Below are 23,882 nucleotides of genomic sequence, written 5' to 3' on the forward strand. Positions count from 1 at the left end.
GAAAGATCAGAAAAGAAAGAGCCTTCCAAGAAAAAGCAAGGGGCCAACAAAGATCAAGCACCAGGTACTTCTTCTAGACCAGAGAATAGAACAATTCGAGTGGAAGAGTCCATGGAGTCTATGGTACAGAATGACAGGCAGGAGGAAGGACGGGCACAGCATGTTTCATCCGATGGATCTCTCCAAGACTATGATTTAGATGATGATAATGAAATGACATCTCCTCCCAAAGAAGAAGAAATAGTACATAAAGAAATTCAAGTTCAAGAGACAAGATCGAATATCCCAGATTGGTTGAAAGAAAGATTGACTAAGGTGATCGTCGTAGAGGACGAAGACAGTGCAATTGATTTAGAGAGCCTTGTTGGACGTTCACATGTAATAACAGAAAAGAAGAAGGCTACAAAGATGTCCAAGATGATTCGAGATGAGACTGGATCCAGAAAACTGCAGATAGCTACACCGGCAGCAGATAAATATGAGGGTGAGATCCTAGCAGAGGACTATCATATACAGACTATTGAGTTAGGACCGTCCACAGCAGAGCAGACAATGGATGATGCTACCGACACATTTGAAGCATTGAAGGACAAGCTTAGAGAAGAAGTGGAAAAGAATAGAAAGCTTGAGAGAGAGGTCGGTGCATGGAGGACATATTTCAATCACATCAATGAACCTTTAGGACGTCAGGATCCAGTTAGATCACCAGTGCAAGCATTGCCCCTTCAATCAATCAATGAAGCAGAAAGATTCAGGAACCTGGTCCAGCGTACATGTAGTTGGATGGATAGATCTCATACAGTGGCCATAGAGTTTGTTACAAGGATGTCGAAGATCATTCATCAGGCTATCCAAGTTCTTGAGATAATCCACAAATTGGTGGTAACAATAGCTGCATTTGCCCATACCAAGGACGTTACCATCCCTGTCTTGAAAGTTATAAGACACACATCCAGAAGAATTTTAGCGCAAGAGAGGATCTTGGAAGGTGATTCTCACAGTTTGTTTCAGTGGTCAACCTTACTCCATATAAAGAGTGTTCTCTTCGAGGACATCAGTGTTAGATGTGGCCAAGTTGAGGAGGTGATCAATCCGATCCAGGACAGAGTATTTGAGGTACTTCGTACCATTCTTGGCAGAAGGATCGAGGTCGAGACAGATGTGGATATGCAGGAATTTGAGGATAGAATCAAGATCATCTTTCGCAAGGACGCAGATGTTACAAATGAGCAGTGTGATCAGATGTATGCCACTATGCTCTTGATTGATAGAACGAAGGAACTTGAACCTACCTGGGACGCAGCTCTTCTAGATGCATTCGATCAGATTATCCACTTAGAAGAGAGTATCAAGAATCTTCCCGAGATTCCAATCACAGAAATCGAAGGAATCGTGACAAAATTCATTGCATATGCTAAGAAAGAGAATTGGAAAGGGAATAAGATTCTAGATGAAAGGTTGTTACAGATGACATGACATCTCATTTCTCATTGGTTGATACCTCCTAGATTTTTGTGCCGAATTTAATATTTGGCTATGTATTTAATATTGTGCAGTAAAAAGGAGGTCATTTGTAACAAACCCTAATTAGGGTTTAGGTGTCATGATCTTGTCCATTGATTTGTTTTCAATCTGGACCTTTCATTGTAACTGGGGATGCTATTTATACCCCCATTTTTCATTTCATTTAGGGATAGTCAAATTATAGTCAATAGAGTAAGAGTCAATAGTTGATGTAAGAGAGATTAGAGTTAGAAGCAATTTTATTTTTGTAGCAAGATTGAGTCTTGAAGAGAGAAATTCAAGCAATTGTTGTACATGATGACTTGGAAATCAATAAAATATTGAAGTTATGGTGTTTTGTTGCAAATTTCTTGAGTTATCTTCATGGTTGTTTGGCATACTTGAATCATGCTCAATCGAAGTAGATTGTTAATTTGAAAGACTAAGTGTGAGATTTGATATTTGGTAGGATTCGCAATCCAAACCACTAGCTTCTTGCTGATTGTAGGAACGCCTTGCGTGGTCGACTGGAGAACACTTTGAGTCCTTAATCTTCAATTATCATTGTGTCTTGGATATGTACCTTCATAGTAGTGTCCTTGGTCTTTGATGCATTGAACATCATTATATTACCTTAGAAGATCGCACTAATTTCAATTGAGTTGTTATCTTATGGCAAAATTGAAGTTGGTTGAATCTTGCCAAGTCTCATCCATGCTAAGTCATTCATAGGGTTAGGCTAGATTAGACCTCCTTAAACCCTATCCTTTTGCTATTTTTTAAAAGTTCCTTTTAGTTTAGTAAAATCTTCGCGCTTTGAATACGTAAGACCCCTTGGAGGAAACAGCAAATCACATCATACCACTAAAAAAGCTTGTCCACACGTGGAGACCCCACTAAAAGAACCTTGGAGTCCATCTAACTGATCCTTTTTGCAGATCTTCAGCAGTTAGAGACTATTTTCTCAAGAGAGGATAAGATACCTATTGGTATTTTATTCTGTGTATGATTGTGTATAAAATACACGTCAACAATGTGGAACATGTTTTTCAATTGAATGTTAAGGAGGAGAACTTGAACATTTGTGCCTATTTATTTTCATTTCAGCTGTGCCAATGCTTGTCACCGTTGCAGTAGTGTTTTGATTTCTCCTTTATTTCAAGCTGTACACCAAGACAGATTCTTTCCTTCTCATGGTTGGGCTCATCAAATGGTACTCTGATCCAAATGTCTAGATCTTGTAACAAGATGATTCTCTTTTACTTCCAGATTTGTATGTTGATGTCCTACTGGTCAAAAGAATTTCTTCATGCTCTATTGCAAAAATGAAAACCACCCTGCATAATAGAATTTGTATGTTGATGTCTTACTGATCACAAGAATTTCTTCATACTCTATTGCAAAAAGAAAAACCACCCTGCATAAATGGTTTTCTTTGACTGACTTGAGTCTGTTGCATAGTTTTCTTGAGATTCAGATATCTTAGGCTTCTTTCAAACTTAGCATTACACAATCGTAATACGCTCTTGATTTGTTTTCACTGTTACACATGGTTGATTGCTATCCTACTTCCACTCCCTTTCTTTCTAGATTTAAACTTGAGCCACAATGTTCTTCACCATTGGTTGATCCTACTTCTTATCAATAGCTTGTTGGCAGCCTCATCTACCGAACGCACACATGGGCCCAACATTTCATATTGCATGGGCTCTTGAGTCCACAAACTTGAATCACAATGTTCTTCTACATTGGTTGATCCTACTTCATATTTATAGCTTGTTGGCAGCCTCATCTACCTGACTCACACAGGGGCCCAACATTTCATATTTCATTGGTTCTTGGTTTATGCAAGCACCCCATGAACTGCACTAGAAGACAACCAAGTAGATTCTCCACTACATATAGGGTAATCACAGTTATAGGAATCATTATGCAACAAGTATGATATTCACTTTGTTGGGTATACTAATTTAGACTAGGTGACTGATTCTCAAGATCACAGATCTACTTCAAGCTACAACTTCTCACTCAGTTCAACTCCTATATGTTGGTCTCGCAAAGAGTGGCATGCTATTGCTTTATATTCGACTATGACCGAGTACAAAGGGCTATCAATGCCACCATTAACACCAAGCATTAGGGGCTTCTAAATGCCACTACTAAGGCGATTTAGCTTCAACATCTTGTCACCAAGTTTAGTATTCAATTTCAAACAGCCATCTATAATATTCAATGACAATCAAGTTGCTGTTCAAATTTAACAAAATCCAGTCCACCATCAATAGATCACGTTGTGAACCATATCTGGGGAGCTTTTATTCATTAACAAGCCATTGATCTCCAACACAGCCAAACTACCAAGTAGATTGCTAGCATCTTCACCAAACTCTTTACACAAAACAAGTTTCTTTGGAGTTGTGGGAGGCTACTAAGCAAGAGAGCTACATAATCCTCTCTCTCTCTCTCTCTCTCTCTCTCTCTACTTTCAAAAGGATGTAGAGATGTCTTCTCTTCTATTTGGGGGTGTGGGGTGTCTTCATTAAGGGGATTCCTATGTAGATGAGTACCTCGTCAAACTTCATTTGTTAAGACCCATCTTTTGACCATCTTTTGTTAAGGGGATTCCTATGTAGATGAGATCAAAGTGGACGGCATTGTCCATGTGAGCAACTCCTCTTTATTTTTGGTAGTTGGAGTTACTTCTCCTATTGGTTGTATTTGCCTCCCCTCTTATCCATATGTAATGACTTACTTTACATGTCTTGATCATGTTATTGTGAGCTTTTGGTTATGAATTATTGCTTTGAAACATTTTTAGTCTCATGAGTATTTGCATGCTCTCTCATCCTTGAAACTCTCATTTATGCTATTATGATCCTTAAATCATTTGTCAAATGGAATTCACCTGATTATAGTTACACCAGTTCTTGGTTGTTTCTTGATTTCCATAGAATCTAACACTAAAGTCTAAGTGTCTTAGCATATTGAATGTGTTTGTAGAGCTAAGGAAGGCATTCTAGAGCTTAAGGTTGAGATGATATTCCAACAGATAGCTGTTCGCAAAAAGATTGACAAAGAGAGCTAAAAGGTCTTCAATATCAGGCTTGAAGGATTTTAGACAAGGTAAAAAAATACCAATGTTCAGGTTGCAAGGCAGCTATGTTTATTATAACCAACATCCTTTTAATTATCCATTTCAGATGTCCTGTTCTTGTTTGAAGGATGGGCAAAGTAGAGTTTGCTGCAATGGAATTTAGGCCATAATGCAAAACTTCCATAAGGCCATTCAATTTTCCCTTATTGTAATAAACTTTTACGGCAAATTTGGCATCTTACACAAAAGTTCAAGGATATTTTACACCCATTATATATGAAATTCCTTCAAAGAGACATAGTGAAAAATGTACACATTTGAATTTGTTTTTTAGTCTATTGGATAATTTCTATTTTTTGTCGTTTCCTAATGTTTCAAGCTTCATGGGAGAATCAGGTGACATCTCAAGTTTCATGGGAGATCTAGGTGCGCAGTAATCATGCCTCATTGGAGTTCTCATTGTTTCTTCAATGCAGCTCCAAACATAAGTAGCTATAAATAACTCCTAACTAGAAGTTCATTTTGCATGTCCAACCATCAGCCATGTACTTTTATGGGTTGACAAAAAAATGTGTACTTACAATTTAAAACTAACTTTAAAGTAGCAATATTCGTAGCTTCTCAAAGCTAGAACACATATTTTTGCAGGTCAATAACATTTGTAAAAGGTTTTATTCTAAAACTTATACAGCTGTTAGATCATCCAGACAGGCTTTGAAAAAACAGAAGATTTCTTGTACCCATAAGTAAACTACTAGGACTATTCTATTTTAACTCTGACCGATGAATGGCACCTTTTACCGGTCCACACAATCAAATCCTTCACATCTTGCATGAGCGCCTTTCTATCATTTAGACAAATCAAAACTCAAATGATGAAACGGATATGAGAAGGAAAAAATGTGACTGTAACTCGTACTCTAATATCTCTAGACCATGTTCTGACTTAAAATCACTATAGCCAATGTCAAGTCATTGAAAAGCATGGCATTTAAGTAAAAAGCAGTATAATATTTGATCTTGCAATCAAAAAGTGATTATGCAACTCTGATCCATTCAAAACAAAAATTACAAATATACATGTTTGATAGCATAAAAACATAACTTGCATATCACATCAAATATGAATAAGCCTGAAACAAAATAGTGCACAGAAAACTCTGAACAACTATTCCAAAGACCAATAGAGGTAGTAACTTATGAACTTACCCCTCCTCGAACTGACCTTCCCTTGGAGCCTGTGCTGTCTGATCCATCTTTATTGCCATCTTTCTTAGGTTCTTGAGGTTGTTCATTTGGAGTCTCCTCTCCCATTTTTGTAGCATTTGAGGATATAGAATCTAATCCTTCTTTATCTCCTGGTTTCTTGGGCACTTGAACAACTTGTTTATCTGGACTCTCTTCCACTTTAGTAGTGTCCGTGGACATATTACACGAACTGACTGAACAGACAAACTTCGCATATCCTTCTTGTAATAAGATCTGCAGATAATTACTCCATATTAAGAGTACATTGTATCATACCACAAATCCATAGCATTCACCCTATAGTTAGAAGTAGCAATCTTTAGATAATAGGATGCCCATTTCCCATATAAAATATCTGAAACTCAACTTCATAAGCTAAAGCATCCATAAAAAAAAAATGAACTATTTAATTTAAGCAAGTAAAGATTCATTTACCTGCTGGAATTCCAATGATTTACTGCATTATTGATGTCACTCTTCATCCACAATTCAATAGTTAAACTCATATCAAGCTTATTCAAATCATCTCTAGTGTTTGTCAAAATTACAAAAAACTCCGGAGACAGCTCCACTTCATCAATATTACTAAAAACCCCAAACACTTGTCACATGCCTACAGATTTAGATTATAATACATGTGAACAAGTTGGAGGGTTAGGATTAGAAAGAAGAGGATAATGAATTAATTAAATAAATAAAAGTATTCAATAAATTAATAGAGGAGAGGGAGCTAGATTAAATAAATAAAAATATTTATTTAATTTAGGAAAAAGGTGAGATTAAATAAATAATTAATTTTTATTTAATTTAGAAAAGGTTAATGAATTAACTAAATAAATGAAAATATTTATTTAATCAATAGTGGAAAGGGCCAACAAATTAATTAAATAAATGAAAATAGAACTAAAAACATGTCGTTGCTACAGCTACCTTCTGTGTTTAAGGTTCCTGCAGAGGAGACCCAAAGCGGATTTGAATGGCATCAAGGGCAACATGTTTTTGGGGGGAAAGGATGACGATTTGCTTCCTCTTCAATTGATGGTAAGGGCAGCTTCTGTGATAGAGGAAATGGCACAAACCATCCCCGCTATGGTGTGTGGAATGATTACTCAAATAGGGGTGGGCAAGACTGAAAGGCAGCACGACTAAAGCAAGTGAACATTAAGGGTTTGGGCAATGTGCAAAGAACATACAGAGGGTTAGTAAGAATAGCATGGCCTTGGACAAAGAATGGGTTGAACCATTAATGGACAAGCCAGTGGTATGTCTGGATGAAGAGATTGGAAAAGAGGTGATAAGAAATATGAAGTTTTTTTTTTCTGAGAAGGGCTTGATTGGGGAATTTTAGGGCTTTTGCCCAAGCCTTGGTGAATTGCATAAATGGATATTAGAGTTTTAGAGCCCCATTTTGGAGGGGGATGTACAAATTTTTCCCAAGGCCCGAGAGTTTTTTGTGGCAGTGTTTGATAATGAACAAGACAGGAAGAAAATCTTGTGTGAGTATCAATAGAGCTGGGAGGACAAGCACGTGCTGTTGTTGAAACCTTGGTACCTAGATTTTAACCCTGCCACTGAATCCTTCGACAAGATACCAAAATGGGTAAGATTTCCAAATCTTCCATTGCATTTCTGGTTTTAATCTTTTTTTGAAGCCGTTGGCAATTCTCTGGGTAGTTTTTTGGGGGTGGATGAGGGTTCTTCAGGTTTCCTCAATACTACCTATGAGGGTTCTTCAGGTTTCCTCCATGCTACCTACGCTCGCATTCTAGTCAAGATGGATATGACAAAAGCTCCTTCAGCAAAGTTCTCTGAAATTTGCAAATGGCAATTGGTTGCAACTTGTGGATTACGAAGGAATTCCTTTCAAATGTAGAAAACGTTTTTAAATAGGGCATGTGGCTTCAAAGTGTGCCAAGAGGAAACAGCACAAACAGGCAACCTGATGGAGGGAGGTATCCCCTCATTATTATACAGTGGAAAAAGATGTTGTTGAAACACAATAGATGTAAAGGGAAAGAATGTTGCAGAGAAACAACAAAGTATGGATTGAAACTATGAAGGCCTTGGGAGGAGAAGAGACAATGATTAAAAATAGTGTGAAGGTTGGGTGTTGCTCCGTGGCAGAGAAAGATGATAACAAGTTTGTTTACAAAGCACGAATAAGAGGGAGAAGTCTTTTGTGGACAAATCCAAGGAGGAGGTGCTAGGAGTAGAAAGGTAGGAGAAAGGATAGACAATGGTGAAGAGGAAGAGGGGCAAGAAAGTTAAGGAAGAAGAAACCTTCAATATGCTTCTTCACTCACATGATAGAAGCATAGTTAAAATCGAGAAATGATTTGTTGACCTGTTAATGGGTCTTTGCACTTTGGCACTTTGTTGATCCGGGGAGGTAGCTCCCTCACCTGGTTCGAGCCAGGTTAAAATCCTGATATCTTAATATAAATAAATCATATTTCACCAATCAAAAAATATATAAAAAATATTTATTTAAATAATAGTGTAATACTGGAAAGATAATTAAATAAATAATAATTATTTATTATTTATTTAATTGGGTTAGAACAATTTTAGGCATCTACAACTACAAGATCATTTGTTCTAGTCTATGTCTTCTTTTTACTTTTACTCTTCCTTTTGGTTAAGGTCTGTGTTACTATAAACAAGAAACAAGAAACATGACAACGAAATGAAAAACAATATGTACAAGATAAAAGAAGATTGCTTATAAGAAATGGGTATATATATAAAAAAAAATCCAAAATATGATGTAATTATATGCAATTGTTTATATTAATTTTATTTACTATTATATTATAAAAAATAATCATATCATACCATTATATTAATATTACATAATATTAAATGTTATGTATATTTAAAAATGTATAGAAAACAAAAAAATAAAAAAATACACAGAAACAGCATTCGCAACAGAAAACACGTTGTAGGTTCTTAAAAGATGAAACAGGACTGAACCATTACATTTCTGGTAACATAATTTAAAATTAACGGAGAACATCACCAGGCCAAGACCAGCACTGGGAATGCACAGGCTCAAATCGCAGATGTACTATCGTGGTCACACGTCTGCTGAGTTGCGGGTCATCTTAAATTAGGGGATTAGAACTTGATTCATGCTCTTTACAAATGCACGGCTTCAGCTAATTTTTCATTTTATCATTATAAATTCAAAAAACAAACTATAATGATTGGAATGGACTTACCCTAGGTGTTAAATCTCTGGATCCAAAAAACTCTGGGCGAGGAAAAATCGAAGGTCCTGCATGCTCCCTGGCTGAGAGGAACGACGAAGATCTTGTGCTGGAGAAACGAGACTGAATGTAAGCAAATCTAGAAATTCTTCGAGAAACCCTTGACCCCATTGCCATTGAGATATGAATGCTTTCGGTTACTTGATAAAATGTCTGATAAACCCTAAAACCTGTAAAACCTCGACTTTCTTTTGTTTCACCGATTCAATATATACGTTTGCTTACAAGTAAAAATGCTATTTGTGATTGCGAATTTTGCATATAAGGGCCATTTTTCATTTAGGCTTGTGTCTCCTAGTGGTTATTTTTTAGTCTTTTATATATATTGATGAAAGATTAATATAATTTAAATAATTATCTAGTGTTTTTTTTTTAATCTCGTTTACAAATTCATATACACTTATTTATTTGATATTATATATTTACATTAAGTCTTATATACACACTATCTACTATAATATATTTCTTTTCTATCACAACACTAGTTTGTAATCATAAACTCATGTTTATAGTAATGGACTTATTTTGTATTAATTTAAATTTAAAATTCAAAATTGGTTCCTTCTCAATTTTATATTTCTCACTTAAGGGTGATTGAACACAAGTTTGTATGGTAGATTATCATGTCCTTATATTTAAAGCACTATAATCATTGAATAATGTTGAACATTATTTGTATTTTCAATTTGCAATTGGTGCTCTAAAAGGAACCTAGCTTTATACAATAATCATTCTAAAGGCATTTTCATGACTAAAGCGTGTTCAATTTCAAAGGATTGATCAAGGCATATTGCCCTTGCAACTCAATCATATGACAACCTGGAAAAGGTATTCAAGATGTTCATCAATACCACCTGTATATGGTGAAAAATTGATGATGACAAACTATTGCAAAACCACAAAGATCCAACCACAAGAAAAACCCTAGTTCTACAACAAAAGCATTCACCATACACCAATGAAGAAACCTAAGAAAATGCAAACGAACAAATTGAAACAATAATACCACTCACATGCCAAATAAGGTTTGATCTCCATTATCTCCTATCTCCATTGATCTTGTTTGATATATTTGCTCTCAGATTTTTGTATTGTGCACGAGAGCTCAACAAATAACAGATTGTGGTTGTAAAGTCGCTCGATTGCATAAAGATTGTTGGATTAGATTAGGATTGTGAAAAGATAAATGAATCCTCTTATATAGAAGACACTTTAGAAAATGGAGGGATAAGATTAAGAGGTGAAAATAAATGGTCGGCTAGGATTAAAGGGTAGATAAAAGAAATAATAAAATAATGAAGGGGGTAGGTAGAGGAATATTAAGAGATAAATGACATGTGCCATGAAAGAAAAATCTATTGAATTAATTAAATGAATAAAAATTCATTTAATGAATAGAGGAAGTGGGACCATTTTTTTTTTTTTTTAAGGTAAGTGCTATCAAGTATGGGGATAGCGCCCTCTATTAAATTTCTGGAAAATTACAGCCAGTTACGCCACCCACATATGACAAAAGGCGGGTGAGTTGAATCATCCTGACAACCCTATGATCTGACATTACATCTGGTAACAACACAAAAAGACCGAACAGAGACAAAGGACAGTATAGTCGACACAAGTATATCAAAAAAAGACAAAGACCAGTTGATTCCCAATGTGATTAGAGCAGTGACCAAGTGCAAGGTAGTTATTCATCTCCCCGGAGAGCTTGGAGAATAAGAGCAACATATTCACCAAGACTGATAACATTTGCAGTAGAAGCAGTTGGGAACCACCATTCATCGGAATTGGTAACATGCTTGAAGGGGTCCATGTTTCCATTCAAAACCGCACACCTAAATATCTCCCAAGCGTTTTCTACGAAGGTCTTCATTCGCTCCCTTTCCTCGGCCTTCTCCATTCTTCTTCACGTTGTACTGCCCTTATTATTGTTCTCGAAATCTGAGCCATCATCCTCCTCTTTCTCCTCAAAATTGTTTGCATCCTCACTAGAATCAAAGGGCAAATAGTACTCGAGCTGGAAATACATTTTTAATATGCTAACCTTTATATTTTCATCCAGGCCAAGAATACCATTGGCAACAATATTCCTTGTAGTCACACAAATCTGTCCAACTTAATTAAATAAATATTTGCTATTTATTTGATTAAAAATACACTAGCCATGAGTTAATTAATTAATATTTAATTAATTCATCTTCAAAACATTCTCCTATTGATTAAATAAATTATTCAATTTATTTTAATTAATTCATTAAAAACCAAGTTCACAAATCAATTAAATAAATAAAATCTATTTATTTAATTAAATCCCCCTATTCCTCTTTTAAAATAAATTAAATTAAGCATTTATTTAAATCATTAACCCCCCCCCACTTGCATTTTCCTACAAATGCATCTTGCACACATTTATTGAAATAAATAAATTTTTATTTTAATAAAATCTTATTTTCCCTCACCCACCAAATCCACTTGCAAATCTAATCCCCTTCTAGATTCTTCTAACCCCTTCCTAATTAGCCTAATCCATCCCCTAATTATTGTCACATTCCTAAGCAAAATGGAGTCACTTCTCTAAGACTTCAAAAGTATTTGAAAAGCATTTAATGCTTTGTGTGTTCAACAATTTAACCTCCAAAGTCTTCCAAAACCACTAATGGCTCTTACATGACCATTAATGGCTCTTACATAACCATTTATGGTTATTTCAACTTGTCTCCCCAAACATTTATTGCTTTGACCATGTTTATCCCTCTTGCCTTTTGCACGAGAGTTTATCCATTGGTTAAAAGCTTTATTCTTTGAATAAAGAGTTTATTCATTCAACTAACCTTGACCTTAACTCCCAAGGTCATGTCAAGCATTTAATGCTTATTCCCTCTCCTCTCAACCTATCTCACATTGACACTTGTCATCCTAGGATTGGGTTGAAAGCCCTCACATGGATTTGAAATCATTCAATCCTGACCCTTGTTGAGATTGTTCAATCTCAACCATCCATTGCTCCATTTTTCCTATAAATAGAGCTCATTTCTTCATAATCCAGATCCTGGAAACTTGTATGCATTTAACCTATAGGCATTTTAGAGAGCATTTAGCATAGCAAACTAATATATTGTTATTTTGGTTAAAATCAATCATTTTTAATAGCATCTAGTATTTTAGCTTTTCATTTTACATTTGGAGCAAAATACTCAAATCTCAATCCTCCATAAGCATCCATAGTGCAAAAAGCTGTTGAGAGCTACACTATTTTGGAACTTGGAGAGGAGAGGAACAAAGGAGAAGGAGCCAAGAGCATGTTAGGAGGCATTTGGAGATGCCTCATCATATTTGCTTCTTTAGTTAAATATTCTTTCATGTTCTTAGTATCTCTTTTGATATGTCTGTTTAGATTAGCTTTTGGTTAACTAACACTAACGATTTCGTGTGTCTTGTGTTGTTTGTCATTTGCTAACCTTGTCCATTTTGCAGAGCATCATTCCCAATAGACGGCTTCACAAAATCACACATCAACTCGACAGATCACTCCCTTAAGTCGGTGATGTCAACTAAGGGAAGAACAACTTCTTCATAAATGAGGCCATCGCACCAATGCATGTCAAAATTCAGAGTAATCCCCATCAGCCCCTAAATTGCCTCATACACATACTCCTTTGTAACAAATAGATTTCGAATTTGAGCGCTCACATGCTTTTCACAGTTGACACAGCTAATCTCCCCAAAGTGTGTCATTATCCAAGCTCATTAATACAAGCGGCATCATTTTGTGAAGCATTAATCTTTATAGAGTCAAATACCTCGGGAAGTTTTCTTTCCAAAATCCCCAAAAAGCAGTGTTTTGATACTGTTGTCCGATTTTCTCATAAATAATAATGCGATTGTGTCACCACTACTGCGTAAAAATCCTACTAGTATCTGCTTTTTGGGATATGGAAGGCAGTGAAATCATGCCACTGTACCATGGGACTAAACTAGAGTCTTGTCTAGTGCCACCTCTATCCAGGCCCAGACAGTCATCCATCCAACGTACAAGTCTCAGCCGATACTATCTCGTGAAGAATCCAATTTGATGTGATTAAATATGTCATTACTTGCAGAGTGTTGATCAAAGGTAATCTTGTTATTATTACATACCACGCCTAAGTTTGCAAGGTAATCGGCCATACAGTTCCCTTCCTGGTACACATGCTTAATCTCAAAAGTGTCAATCAATACCAACAGATTGTTTATTCGAGGGAGTCATTTGCTTAACTTCCAGCATTGGAAATTCAATTTGATAATGTTATTTATAATTATTTGAGAATCTCCCTCAATGAGCACCTTGGAGATACCATTTTGTACGCAAAGGTTTAATCCAACCTCTAATGCTTTGATTTCAGCCTCGTTGTTAGTAGCCATGCCCAGTCCACCATATACGCTGTGAACTATCTTACTGGCATTGTTCCTAATTACAGCTCCAAATCCATCATCTCCGAGGTTACCCTTGCTAGCTCCATCAAAATTTAATTTCACCCAATCCTTCAGTGGGGCCATCCATCTGATGTCCCTCCTATTCACTCTATTTTTGGTGTTTATGATTAAAGGTTGTTTGAAGAGCCAGATCTTTTCCATTCTACGGTCCCAATCGTTATGGGTTCTAATTCTCTGCATGACAGATTTCCCATTTATCATTTCCTCAACAACACTTTTGATGTTTTCAATGACTTTATTAACCGGGAGCATGGTTTCTTTGAAGACCCTCCTATTTGTTTATTTCCAAATGTGCCAAACAATTAATGAAGGTCCCACCAGCCACAGGTCGCTCCACCTTGAATTATAGATCCTTGGCCAATAAATGAGGAAGTCCTCGAGTAACTCACATCTGACGATTTTAAGATTGGTATTTTCAAAGAACCAATTCCAGCAAGCCTCCACCATGGGACAATTGAAGAGTAAATGATTGGCAGATTCTTCATTTGCTCTGCACATAACACACATGTTGGGTCCGTAGATACCAATTGACTTGAGTCCGTCCCCGGTGAGGATCCTATTATGAAGGGCTAGCCAAAGAAATACCCCCGCTTTAGGGAGAAGCTTATTACTGCAACATAGCTTATGTGGCCAATCCGTCCATGTACCCCTTTGTCTTTGTACCTCATAACCCAATTTTACAGAATATTCTCCTGATTCGGCAATGCTCCAAAACATCCTATCCTCATCATTAGACAACAGGATACATCTACTTTTTAGTACTTATTTCAAAGATTCGCATAGAATCAGATTGCCAATGGATATATGTTTTCATACCCTCTTCCCACCCAATTCCATATTCTGCTTGAAGTAATCCTCAACAAACACACCATACGTAGACTCGACGAGCTCAATCCAATCCCGATTAAAACTATCAGATAGTGCAGGTGCACCATCCCATGAGTCCCTCCAAAATTTTACAGATTTGTCATTACCAATGTGCCATGAAATGTGATCATTTATAATGAATCTGCAATCCCAAAGAAAGTTCCAGGAGGCGGATCCCCGCTCTGCGTTTGCCACAGTGAGTATACAACAAGGGTTCTCGGAATCCAAGTATTTCTTCCTGAATATTTTGCACCATAGTTTATGCGGTTCTGTGTACATCTTCCAAGATAACTTGGCACCCAACACAATATTTTGTAGTGTTGTTTTCCTTAGTCTAGCGCCGCCATCCTCTTTTAGTAAACACATGGTATCTCAGTTAATGAGTGGTATCTTTTTTTGTCTTTTGCACCCTCCCAAACAAATTTCCTAAGCAGGTTGTCAATATTCTTACCAGTAGCATAGGGTATCTTGAAGCACGACATACAATAACTGTGAATTGCTGATAGGATAGACTTGACCATTGTAGTCTACCAGCTTGTGTTAGCCATCTATTCTTCCAAAGCGTTGTTTTAGTCAAACAAGATTTCAAAACATCTTCCCAAATCTGAGATTGCCTACATCCTTTCTCAATTTGAACCCCCAAATATTTGATTGGAAGTTGAGAAACTTTTATTCCCAACAGGTTTGAGATCCTTTGTTGATCCTGCATATTAGTGTTGAAGAAGAATAGTTGCGACTTGCTTTTGTTCATCACCTGCCCGGATTGTTTAGAGTATAAATTCAGTGTGCTCATAATGTTCTTGGCTTCGACCAGCGAGGCCTCCCCAAAGATTATTGTGTCACCAGTAAATTGGGAATGAGTAATGGTATCCAATTGGTTGTGCACTTTCATCCCTTTCCATTTGTTGTATGCGTGTCTTTTTTGTATCAATTTCCTAAGAACTTCAGCAATAATCACAAAAAGGGCAGGAGATAACGAGTCTCCCTAACGCAGGCCATTCGTAGCTCCGAAGAAGCCACACATGTTTCCATTGACAATCATTGAAAAATTAACAGTAGATATGCAAAATTTGATTTATTTGATCCATTTGATAGGAAATCCAAATCTTTTCAGGACACATTAAAAAATCCCACACAACTCGATCATATGCTTTGGCAACATCAAGTTTAATGACCATACCTTTATGTTTCTCTTTGTATATTGAGTGGACGACTTTTGAGACCAAAATGATGCTCTCGGCAATCTCCCGCCCAGGGGTGAAGCCATTTTGGTTTTCTGAGATGAGTTTTGGTAATATTTTCTTAAGTCTTTCTGTCATGGCTTTGGAGATAATTTTGTAAATTGTATTGCATAGTGAGATGGGGCGATAATCCATCATCGATTCACAGTCCTTCTTCTTGGGAATCAATGTTATCAGGGTATGATTGATTTCTTTGACAAATTTCTATTTATTTTTTCTGAATTCTTCCACCACCAACCAAATGTCCTGTCCCATGAAATCCCAAAATTTCTGAAAGCATTCGGTAGTTATACCATCTGGTCCAAGTGCCTTATGTGGTGGAGGGAAAAAGTTGCAAATTTTATTTCTTCCAAGGTATACAGAGCTTGTAGCATAGTGCAATCTTCATTTGTTATGAGTGTTTCAATAACCTCATCAATTAAGGAATATGTCGAATTGGTATCAATGTTTCTGCTCCCCAAAAGATCAATGAAATAACTGATGGCAGATTGCTCAATATCTTTTGACAAAGTACATACGTTGTCATTGCCATCCATGATGGATCCAATTTTATTGTTTAATCTTTTGGCCTTGGATGAGGCATGAAATTTTTTTGTGTTCAGGTCCCCTTTTGCAATCCATAATTTTGTAGATTTTTCCTTCCAATATGACTCCTCTCTTTTAAGGATTTCCAAGTTCTGATCTTTTAAGTGCTTTTCAACTTCGAACTCTTTATTTGTCATGCCCATTGTCATCACATGATTACTAATGTCCCCCAATTCCTTCTCAATTCTGGTTTTCTCCACAAAAATATTTTTAAAGGATAATTTGTTCCATGATTTGAGCTTATTTTTCAAAAAATGCATGTGTTTAGTGAATCTGAAGCTTGGGGATCCAGAGAAGATATTACCTTCGAGTCACCATTCCCTAAGATTCTTCAACAGTTTTGGATCACGCCACCACATGTTAAGAAATTTGAAATAATTCTTACAAGGGTTATCGTGAGCAATTGAAAGTGAAATAGGAAAGTGATCCAACCCTATTTGATGTATAATGTTAGATTCCAATGAGAAGTTGTCATTCATCCACCATTCGCCAACCAAGAACCTATCAAGTCTTTTGGAAATTCTGGAGAAATTAAGTCTTCTATTTGTCCAGGTGAATCTCCCATTTTTGGGAATGATATCAATCAGTTTGCAGTTGAATATAAAGTCCCGAAAATCATCCATTACCTTGGTAGGTTTTCTTAGACCGCCCACCTTATCATCAATATCCAGGATGGCATTGAAATCACCAGCAATTATCACCTTATCATATGCTAACAAATTAACCTGAAGGGAAATCTCAGTCCAAACTTTCAGCTTCTCCTCAGTTTTAGTTGGTCCATACACATTAAACAAGGGAAATTGAAGATCTGATCTGCTACACTTAATGATACAGGCCATCCAATGATCGCATGAAGCAATGAAATAACATCGATGAGAGATGGATTCCATAACAAGCCCAGACCACCAGTCGATCCCCTAGCATCTTGGAACATTCCTTCCCAACTATAGAAATACTTTACAAATTTTGCTGCTTTCTCACCATTGAGCTTTGTATCTTGCAAAATTACTATTTCCGAATCGAGCTTAGTCAAGGATCTTTTGACCAAGAGTTTTTTGTCAGGGGCAGATAAGCCCCTGACATTCCATGAGGAGATCTTCATTTTTCTCCAAGGGAGGGGTTCTCTCCCTTGGATACTTTCAAGTAATTCAAGACACTAACAATTCCTTTTTCATTGGCTCTTTGTTCTCTGACCTGCCTATTGCTCTTCCTGCCCCTCGTTCCTTTGGAATGACCAAGGAGGATGTTTGCAGATTAGCTAATGCATCTGGGGTCTAGAGTATCCATATCCTCAATTTCCTCAAATGGTTCAGAGGTCTCTGAGCAAGAATCCACCAGACCATCCACAATACCATGATCATTTTGTACCATATCCTTTGGAGAATTCTCTTGAATTGTCCTATCCAAATTGCACGAGGTGTTATTTTGCACCATATTGAGGATTGGCACCAGATTCTACAGAACTGAGTTATCATTTGTATGTTTTATTAGGGTATTGGCATCATCTTTAGGCGCTTCCAGCATTAAAAGTTCATCATGTGAATGATCCTTCTTTTTCCTCCATTCTTGCTTGGGTTTCCTTGACAGTATGTTAAATGCTCTTCTCACAAACATTCTACATCTATCAGATAGGTGAAATTTACTATCGCACCTGTGACATGCCCTAATTTCTTTCTCTACCTTGACCTATTGATTCCATTCTCCATCCGATGCTAGGACTGTGATAGGTTGTGGAATGGTCTTAATAGTTGCAATTTATAACCTCGCGTATGTATAGAGATCATTTTCTATAATCTCCTCATCAATTTCTAGAAGTGTACCCAGGGTTCGACCAATTTTCTCCAGACTCGAGTCGCTCCAATATTCAATTGAGAGATTAAATAATCGGACCCATACTGGTTTTTCATAAACCGCTAAAGGAGTGGGATCGAAGTTAGGGGTCCAAGGTTGGATGTATAGTGGATTATTGCCCAAGTACCAATTTTCCTTTTTCGAGATATGATTCCTTTCAGATTCTTCTGTGAAGACAGCGACGAAGAAGCCTTTTGGAAGAAATTTAACTACAATGCATTTTCCACAATTGTTATTAACCCAATCGTGAATGGTTTTCCTGGACATCTTTGTTCCAATAAATCTGGCGATGACCGCTTGTTTTTCAAAAAATACTCTTTCATCTGCCACCTCCTCTATTAGGTCAATTTTAATCTTGGATCTTGATTTTTTTGTGTTTATTTCCTCACAGTATCCACTTTCAAGGGTTCAATTAATGTTGTTGCCCTCCTTAGGAACCTTTTGCGCTCTTATCTGATCATCCCAATCAACCTCCAAGATCCTCCATTTGATGGGATTTACCAACAATTGCTCGTGCCCGTGCAACTCCTCTGTGCTCCTGCCTTTCTGATTTTCGTGGTTCAACTGCACATTTTCGCTCTCCATTTTATGAGGAAGTGGGACCAATTAAATAAATAAAATATTTATTTAATTTGGGGAAAATATAATTTAAATAAATAAAAATATTTATTTCAATAAGGAAAGGCTAGAAGAGGATTAATGAATTAATTAAATAAATAAATAATCTATTTAATCAATAGAAGGCTTAGGATAAAATAATTAAATAAATAAAATATTTATTTAATTAAGCTAGGAAAATTTTAGGTGTTTACACCTATAAATACCGAGAATACAAAAGAGAACAAACTACCTTGAGTGAGGCAAAGGCTTAGAAATTACATATCTCAAGTTTACAAGCACTGGATAAGATCATAGTCACAAATTTGTATCTTTAACAGTTAGAGTCGACCCTACATACTCAAAGTATAATATTTAGATTCTTAAGTGAATTACCAATTTGCTAATTACAGTTCTAGATTCCAAGATACATTAGATTTAGATCCATGCCCATTTAAGAGTCATCTTTAATTATCAGGCTAATTTTTTTTTAGTCAAATATCCCAATCACTTTTACTCAATATTCAAGTTGGGTCGACTTTTATTTATTTACTAGGTTTAATTTGTGTTTATGTGTGCATTTTATAATATTTTCTTGATGAGTGCATGCTTATGCTAAGAGGTGGGTGAATCAGTATCGGACAATTTTTACTTTATTAAAATTTAACAATCATAATACGATCAATAACAACAATCATACACCATCCATACAAGAGATGACAGAGATTTACGTGGAAACCCTTTTGGGAGGCAACCACAATGAAGACCTACTTGGATCTAATGTCTAAATCTAATCTCACAAAAATAATAAAATTATCTCACAATATTTGCAGACACCAACCCACTATATATACTGTTCAACCCAACAATAAGAATAATAACTCTAGTTGAAGTCTCAACCCGAAGTTCAGACATTCATTTGGTAAAGTCACTATTTTCATAGCTAGTGTTCATTTGATTGTCAACCCAAGGGATGTAATACTTGAAATGGATCTGCACTATATGAAATTCTTCTTCTTGAGGTCCAAAGAGGAATCGAAGACTACCTTTTGGGAATTCAGATTCAGGGTGATTCAAATTCTCTGGGGTTTGATAAAGTTCAGCAAAAGGATTTATATTTGAGGAATTATTTTATGCATGATTAGGATGATTGGGCATAAATCTACCCAGAACATCTCTTCTTCACCTATGCATGCAGATTCATGAATTTTTTTCGAACAAACAGGTATGCCAAAAAAAAACAATTAACTGAAAACTGAAAAGAAAATAACCATAACAGGTTCTTAGTTTGACACCATCCCCGACAACGACACTAAAAATGTTCAACCCAATAATAAGAATAATAACTCTAGTTGAAGTCTCAACCCGAAGTTTGGACATTCATTTGGTAAAGTCAATATTTTCATAGCTAGTGTTCATTTGATTGTCAACCTAGGGACGTAATACTTGAAATGGGTATGCACTATATATGCACTGAGTTCCTGCGATAGCTATTCTGCATCACTACAACAACTAACATTATGCGGAAAAGAATAATCAAGAATTGAAACTATAGAAAGGCTACAGGAAGACTTCTACATAAACTCATAAAAGCAATATTGGATAAATTCAATGTTGATAAACGAAAATTACTCTGTTCTGGCTTGGCTGCAGGATTGGATAAATTCAATGTTGATAAATAGAAATTACTTTGTTTTGGCTTGGCTGCAGGAACAGTCAGTGGATCTGTTTCCAGTGGCTGCAGGAACAGTCAATGCAAGAATGTCTACTGTGGCTAAGGAAAAAAAACTAATTTTAACGAATGCATAGGAACACTCACCAAGTGGGCCCCCTTGGATGAGTGATATCGGGCTTCCCGAAAACAACTCTTAAAAGATTAGAACAACACAATTTTATTCATCGTTCTTTGAAAATCATTACATGGTTCAATACGAAAAGAAACTCAAGAATGCTTATGAAAAATCCTCTGCTCTATTCTTCCCCCTTTCTATCTCACCTCTGAGAAGAAGAAGAGCTTATTATTAAAAATAAATCATCTATCGTAGACAACACAAATCACGCCGAAAAGAAGAGGTAGATGATTGACCGAGAAAGGAGATAGCTGGAGTTATGCTATAGGAAACGCGGATCTAGACCAAACCATAGTCATAACATATTGTGGTGGTATTTACAACTTCAATGTGCACTTAAGTTAGACATTGGTAGTATCGCTTGATTGCTCCTCTTATGTCGTCCCTTACGCTTGCTCAACTTTTCTACAGTTTGATCTTCAGTCATCTCTTGAGTATCCTTCCCTTCAACAGGCGCGATAGGCGAACATCCACCGCAACATCATTTATTCTCTGCACTATAAAAGAAATAACATACAAGAACATACATACACGTTTTATTTAATCAATACATCTATTAATTTCACATATGATATTGTCCTAAATAATCTACATGGCAACATGAATAAATTACATGGCTATAGGAATAAACTGGCAGAGATAAAACATGATTTAATAAGTTCAGGCTTAACATATGGAATGCATATAGTCAACTTCCAATACATCACTACTACTATGCAAACCAAAAGATGACAAAAACTCAAGAGTTTTGAGGATAGAAATATGACAATGTATCAACTCATCATATAACAATCACCGCTTACAAAATTTGTAGGCACCAACCTACTAGAGACACCAATCCTCGAGGGTGAGCACCAACTTATCAAGAGACATCAATCTCTTTGATTAGGAGAGACCAACCTCTTTTACACCATAAATTCACCTTTAGCGTGTTGCTTCTTTAACAAATGATGAACAAATTCACCTTCATAGTGTTGCCCTAATTCAGATTTGTTCTGCATTATCTCATGTCTTCCCTAATTCACACTAATTATGCTCTAACCTCAAGTGATGTAACATTTTTGTACTTTACTACACATCTGCTCACTTATTCGATTCTACTTTTCTATACACTCAAGTTGCTCTACAATACATTTGCTCTTCTTTATGTCCAAATGATAAGCATTACACTTCCACGTATGCTTCACATCCACATACACACTAACTCGCAAAAATAATTCTCATTTATATACCTAATTTAGGTTCCAAAATTCAATGCAATAAACTCATAAGTCAAACACCTTTTTTTAAAATGTAACCTTACTAGGTCAACCAAACACATTATTCAATTTCTCTCTTAAAGAAAATTCAAACATTGCAATGTCAAGTCAACTTGTTAGGGGTCAGAGTTCTCCTCTACCTCATAACAAAGAATGATAAATAAGATAAGCGTCTGAGTCAATCACCGAAGATCGATTACCTTAGCTAAAGAATAAAAACTTAAACTCCTTCATTGAGTATCAAAGGTTCTTCATAGCTCATTTCATCGAGCATTAAACACATCAAAGCACACACCCAATCAATGAAGCCCAAATCCTTTTTAGTGATCGAGGGTCGAACATTAGGTGTTAGTCTTAACAAGTTCCAAAAACCTTCAAAAATATTAAACCATGAGTCTGAACAGTAGTGATCAATGACCAATCAAGGGTCGGGGTCCAACCTCCCTCATCCTTTCCAAAAAAAAGAATTTAACAATCATTAAGTAGGAGCTTTGATCAACGATGGGTATTAAAATAATTTTGAGGGTTGGGGATCAACCATACACCATACTACATACCAAACACAAAATTTGTGGATGCTAGACACCAAGTTCTAATGTTGAAGAGATAAAATACCATTTCAAGGGTTGGAAGTCAAGGATCCTGCTTAACATATGCCAATCCACAAGTATCAATTCAAAGGCTCGAGCACCGAGGCTTGACAAACATAAGTATTTTCACTCAAAAAATTAACTTTAACATATTAGTGCATCAATACTCTTTGACATCAATGACAATGTATCTAACTATCAAAGACAACATTGACTTTTGACATCACTAACAACACTTCCAACAATATCCCCCTTTGTTAATTGATGGCGACCACTAAGCCATAAATTCCAATGCTCTGCCTTTATGCAACTCTCCTTTCTGTAGGTCTCCTCCTTGGGGTATCTCTCCTGTTTGACATCAATGACAAGGGTTTATTAAGTACTTGCACATCTCTTCCTATTTTTGTTCACCTTTTCCTTACCAAATATTTTTTATTTTTGACATTAAAAGCATCATTCTCATTTCTTGTAGCACTCCCATTCACTCTAGATCTTAGTTGTTCTTCCTCTTCTTGTGCTCCTCCCCTTATTGCAGCTCTTTAAGGATGAAAATAACAAATTGTTTAGCTCCCCTTGAAATTGTGCTTCTCCTTAAGCACTTAAAGATAGGATGAAGAAGATTCTATTTGCGACTTCTAGCTGAGATATTCAAAAGTTTATTTTGTAATGACCTTACTAAATATATCTGATATTTGTTCTTTTGCAGCCATGTATTCCAATTTGACATGTTGTTATACAACCTTCTCTCTTGATAAATGATACTTGATAAAAATATTTTTTGTCCTTGAGTGTATAACTTTTTTTTAAAAAAATATTTAATACACTAATTTTGTCACAAAGTATTAAAATTGGATTATCATATTCTACCTTCATGTCTTGCAATGTTTCCTTCATCGATAGAACATGTGTGCAACATGACATTGTTGCTATGTACTTTGTCTCTCTATTGTAGATAGAGAAACTGAAGCCTACTTCTTACTTAGCCAAGATACAAGACTATTTACTATAAAGAATTATCCTCTACTTGTAATTTTCCTATCATTAACACTACATGTCTGATTTGCATCTATATATGTTATTAGGGTGAAATCTTCACCTTTGGGATACCACAAACCAAAATCCATATTGCTTTAAATTAGATATCTAAAAATTATTTTGATTGCTTGAACATGAGTTTCTTTTGGTGGTGATTGAAATTGTGCTATCATTCCTATTGCTTGTGTGATGTTTGGTCTTGATGTTGTTACACGTATTAGGTTGCCAATCATTGATCTAAATAGTGTCTGATTTTCTTTAGGAGATTCACCATCTTTACTCATCTTACAACTTGTAATAATAGGTGTGTTTGCTTGTTTCTAATCTTCCATCTTGAAATTTCTAACATCTACTTGATATACTTTGTTTGTGAAATGAATATGCCTTTACTTGATTAATAAATTTGTAAACCAAGAA

At 36.0% G+C, this 23,882-nt stretch overlaps 1 protein-coding gene across 1 annotated transcript in view; it reads right to left on the reverse strand.

Moving 5' to 3' along the window:
• The window catches only part of LOC131047041 (protein SCO1 homolog 1, mitochondrial), a 57,034-nt gene extending 47,635 nt beyond the window's left edge, over positions 1–9,399 (reverse strand). Inside the window, exons 1-2 of the mRNA XM_057980839.2 lie at positions 9,070–9,399; positions 5,807–6,079 (exon numbers count right to left, since the gene is read on the reverse strand). Coding sequence (XP_057836822.1) covers positions 5,807–6,079; positions 9,070–9,234 — 438 coding nt within the window. The 5' untranslated portion in view covers positions 9,235–9,399. The remainder of the gene's footprint in view (positions 1–5,806; positions 6,080–9,069) is intronic.
• Between the last annotated feature and the right edge of the window lie 14,483 nt (positions 9,400–23,882).

This window comes from Cryptomeria japonica, chromosome 7, assembly GCF_030272615.1.
Source record: "Cryptomeria japonica chromosome 7, Sugi_1.0, whole genome shotgun sequence".
NCBI classification, from domain to species: domain Eukaryota; kingdom Viridiplantae; phylum Streptophyta; class Pinopsida; order Cupressales; family Cupressaceae; genus Cryptomeria; species Cryptomeria japonica.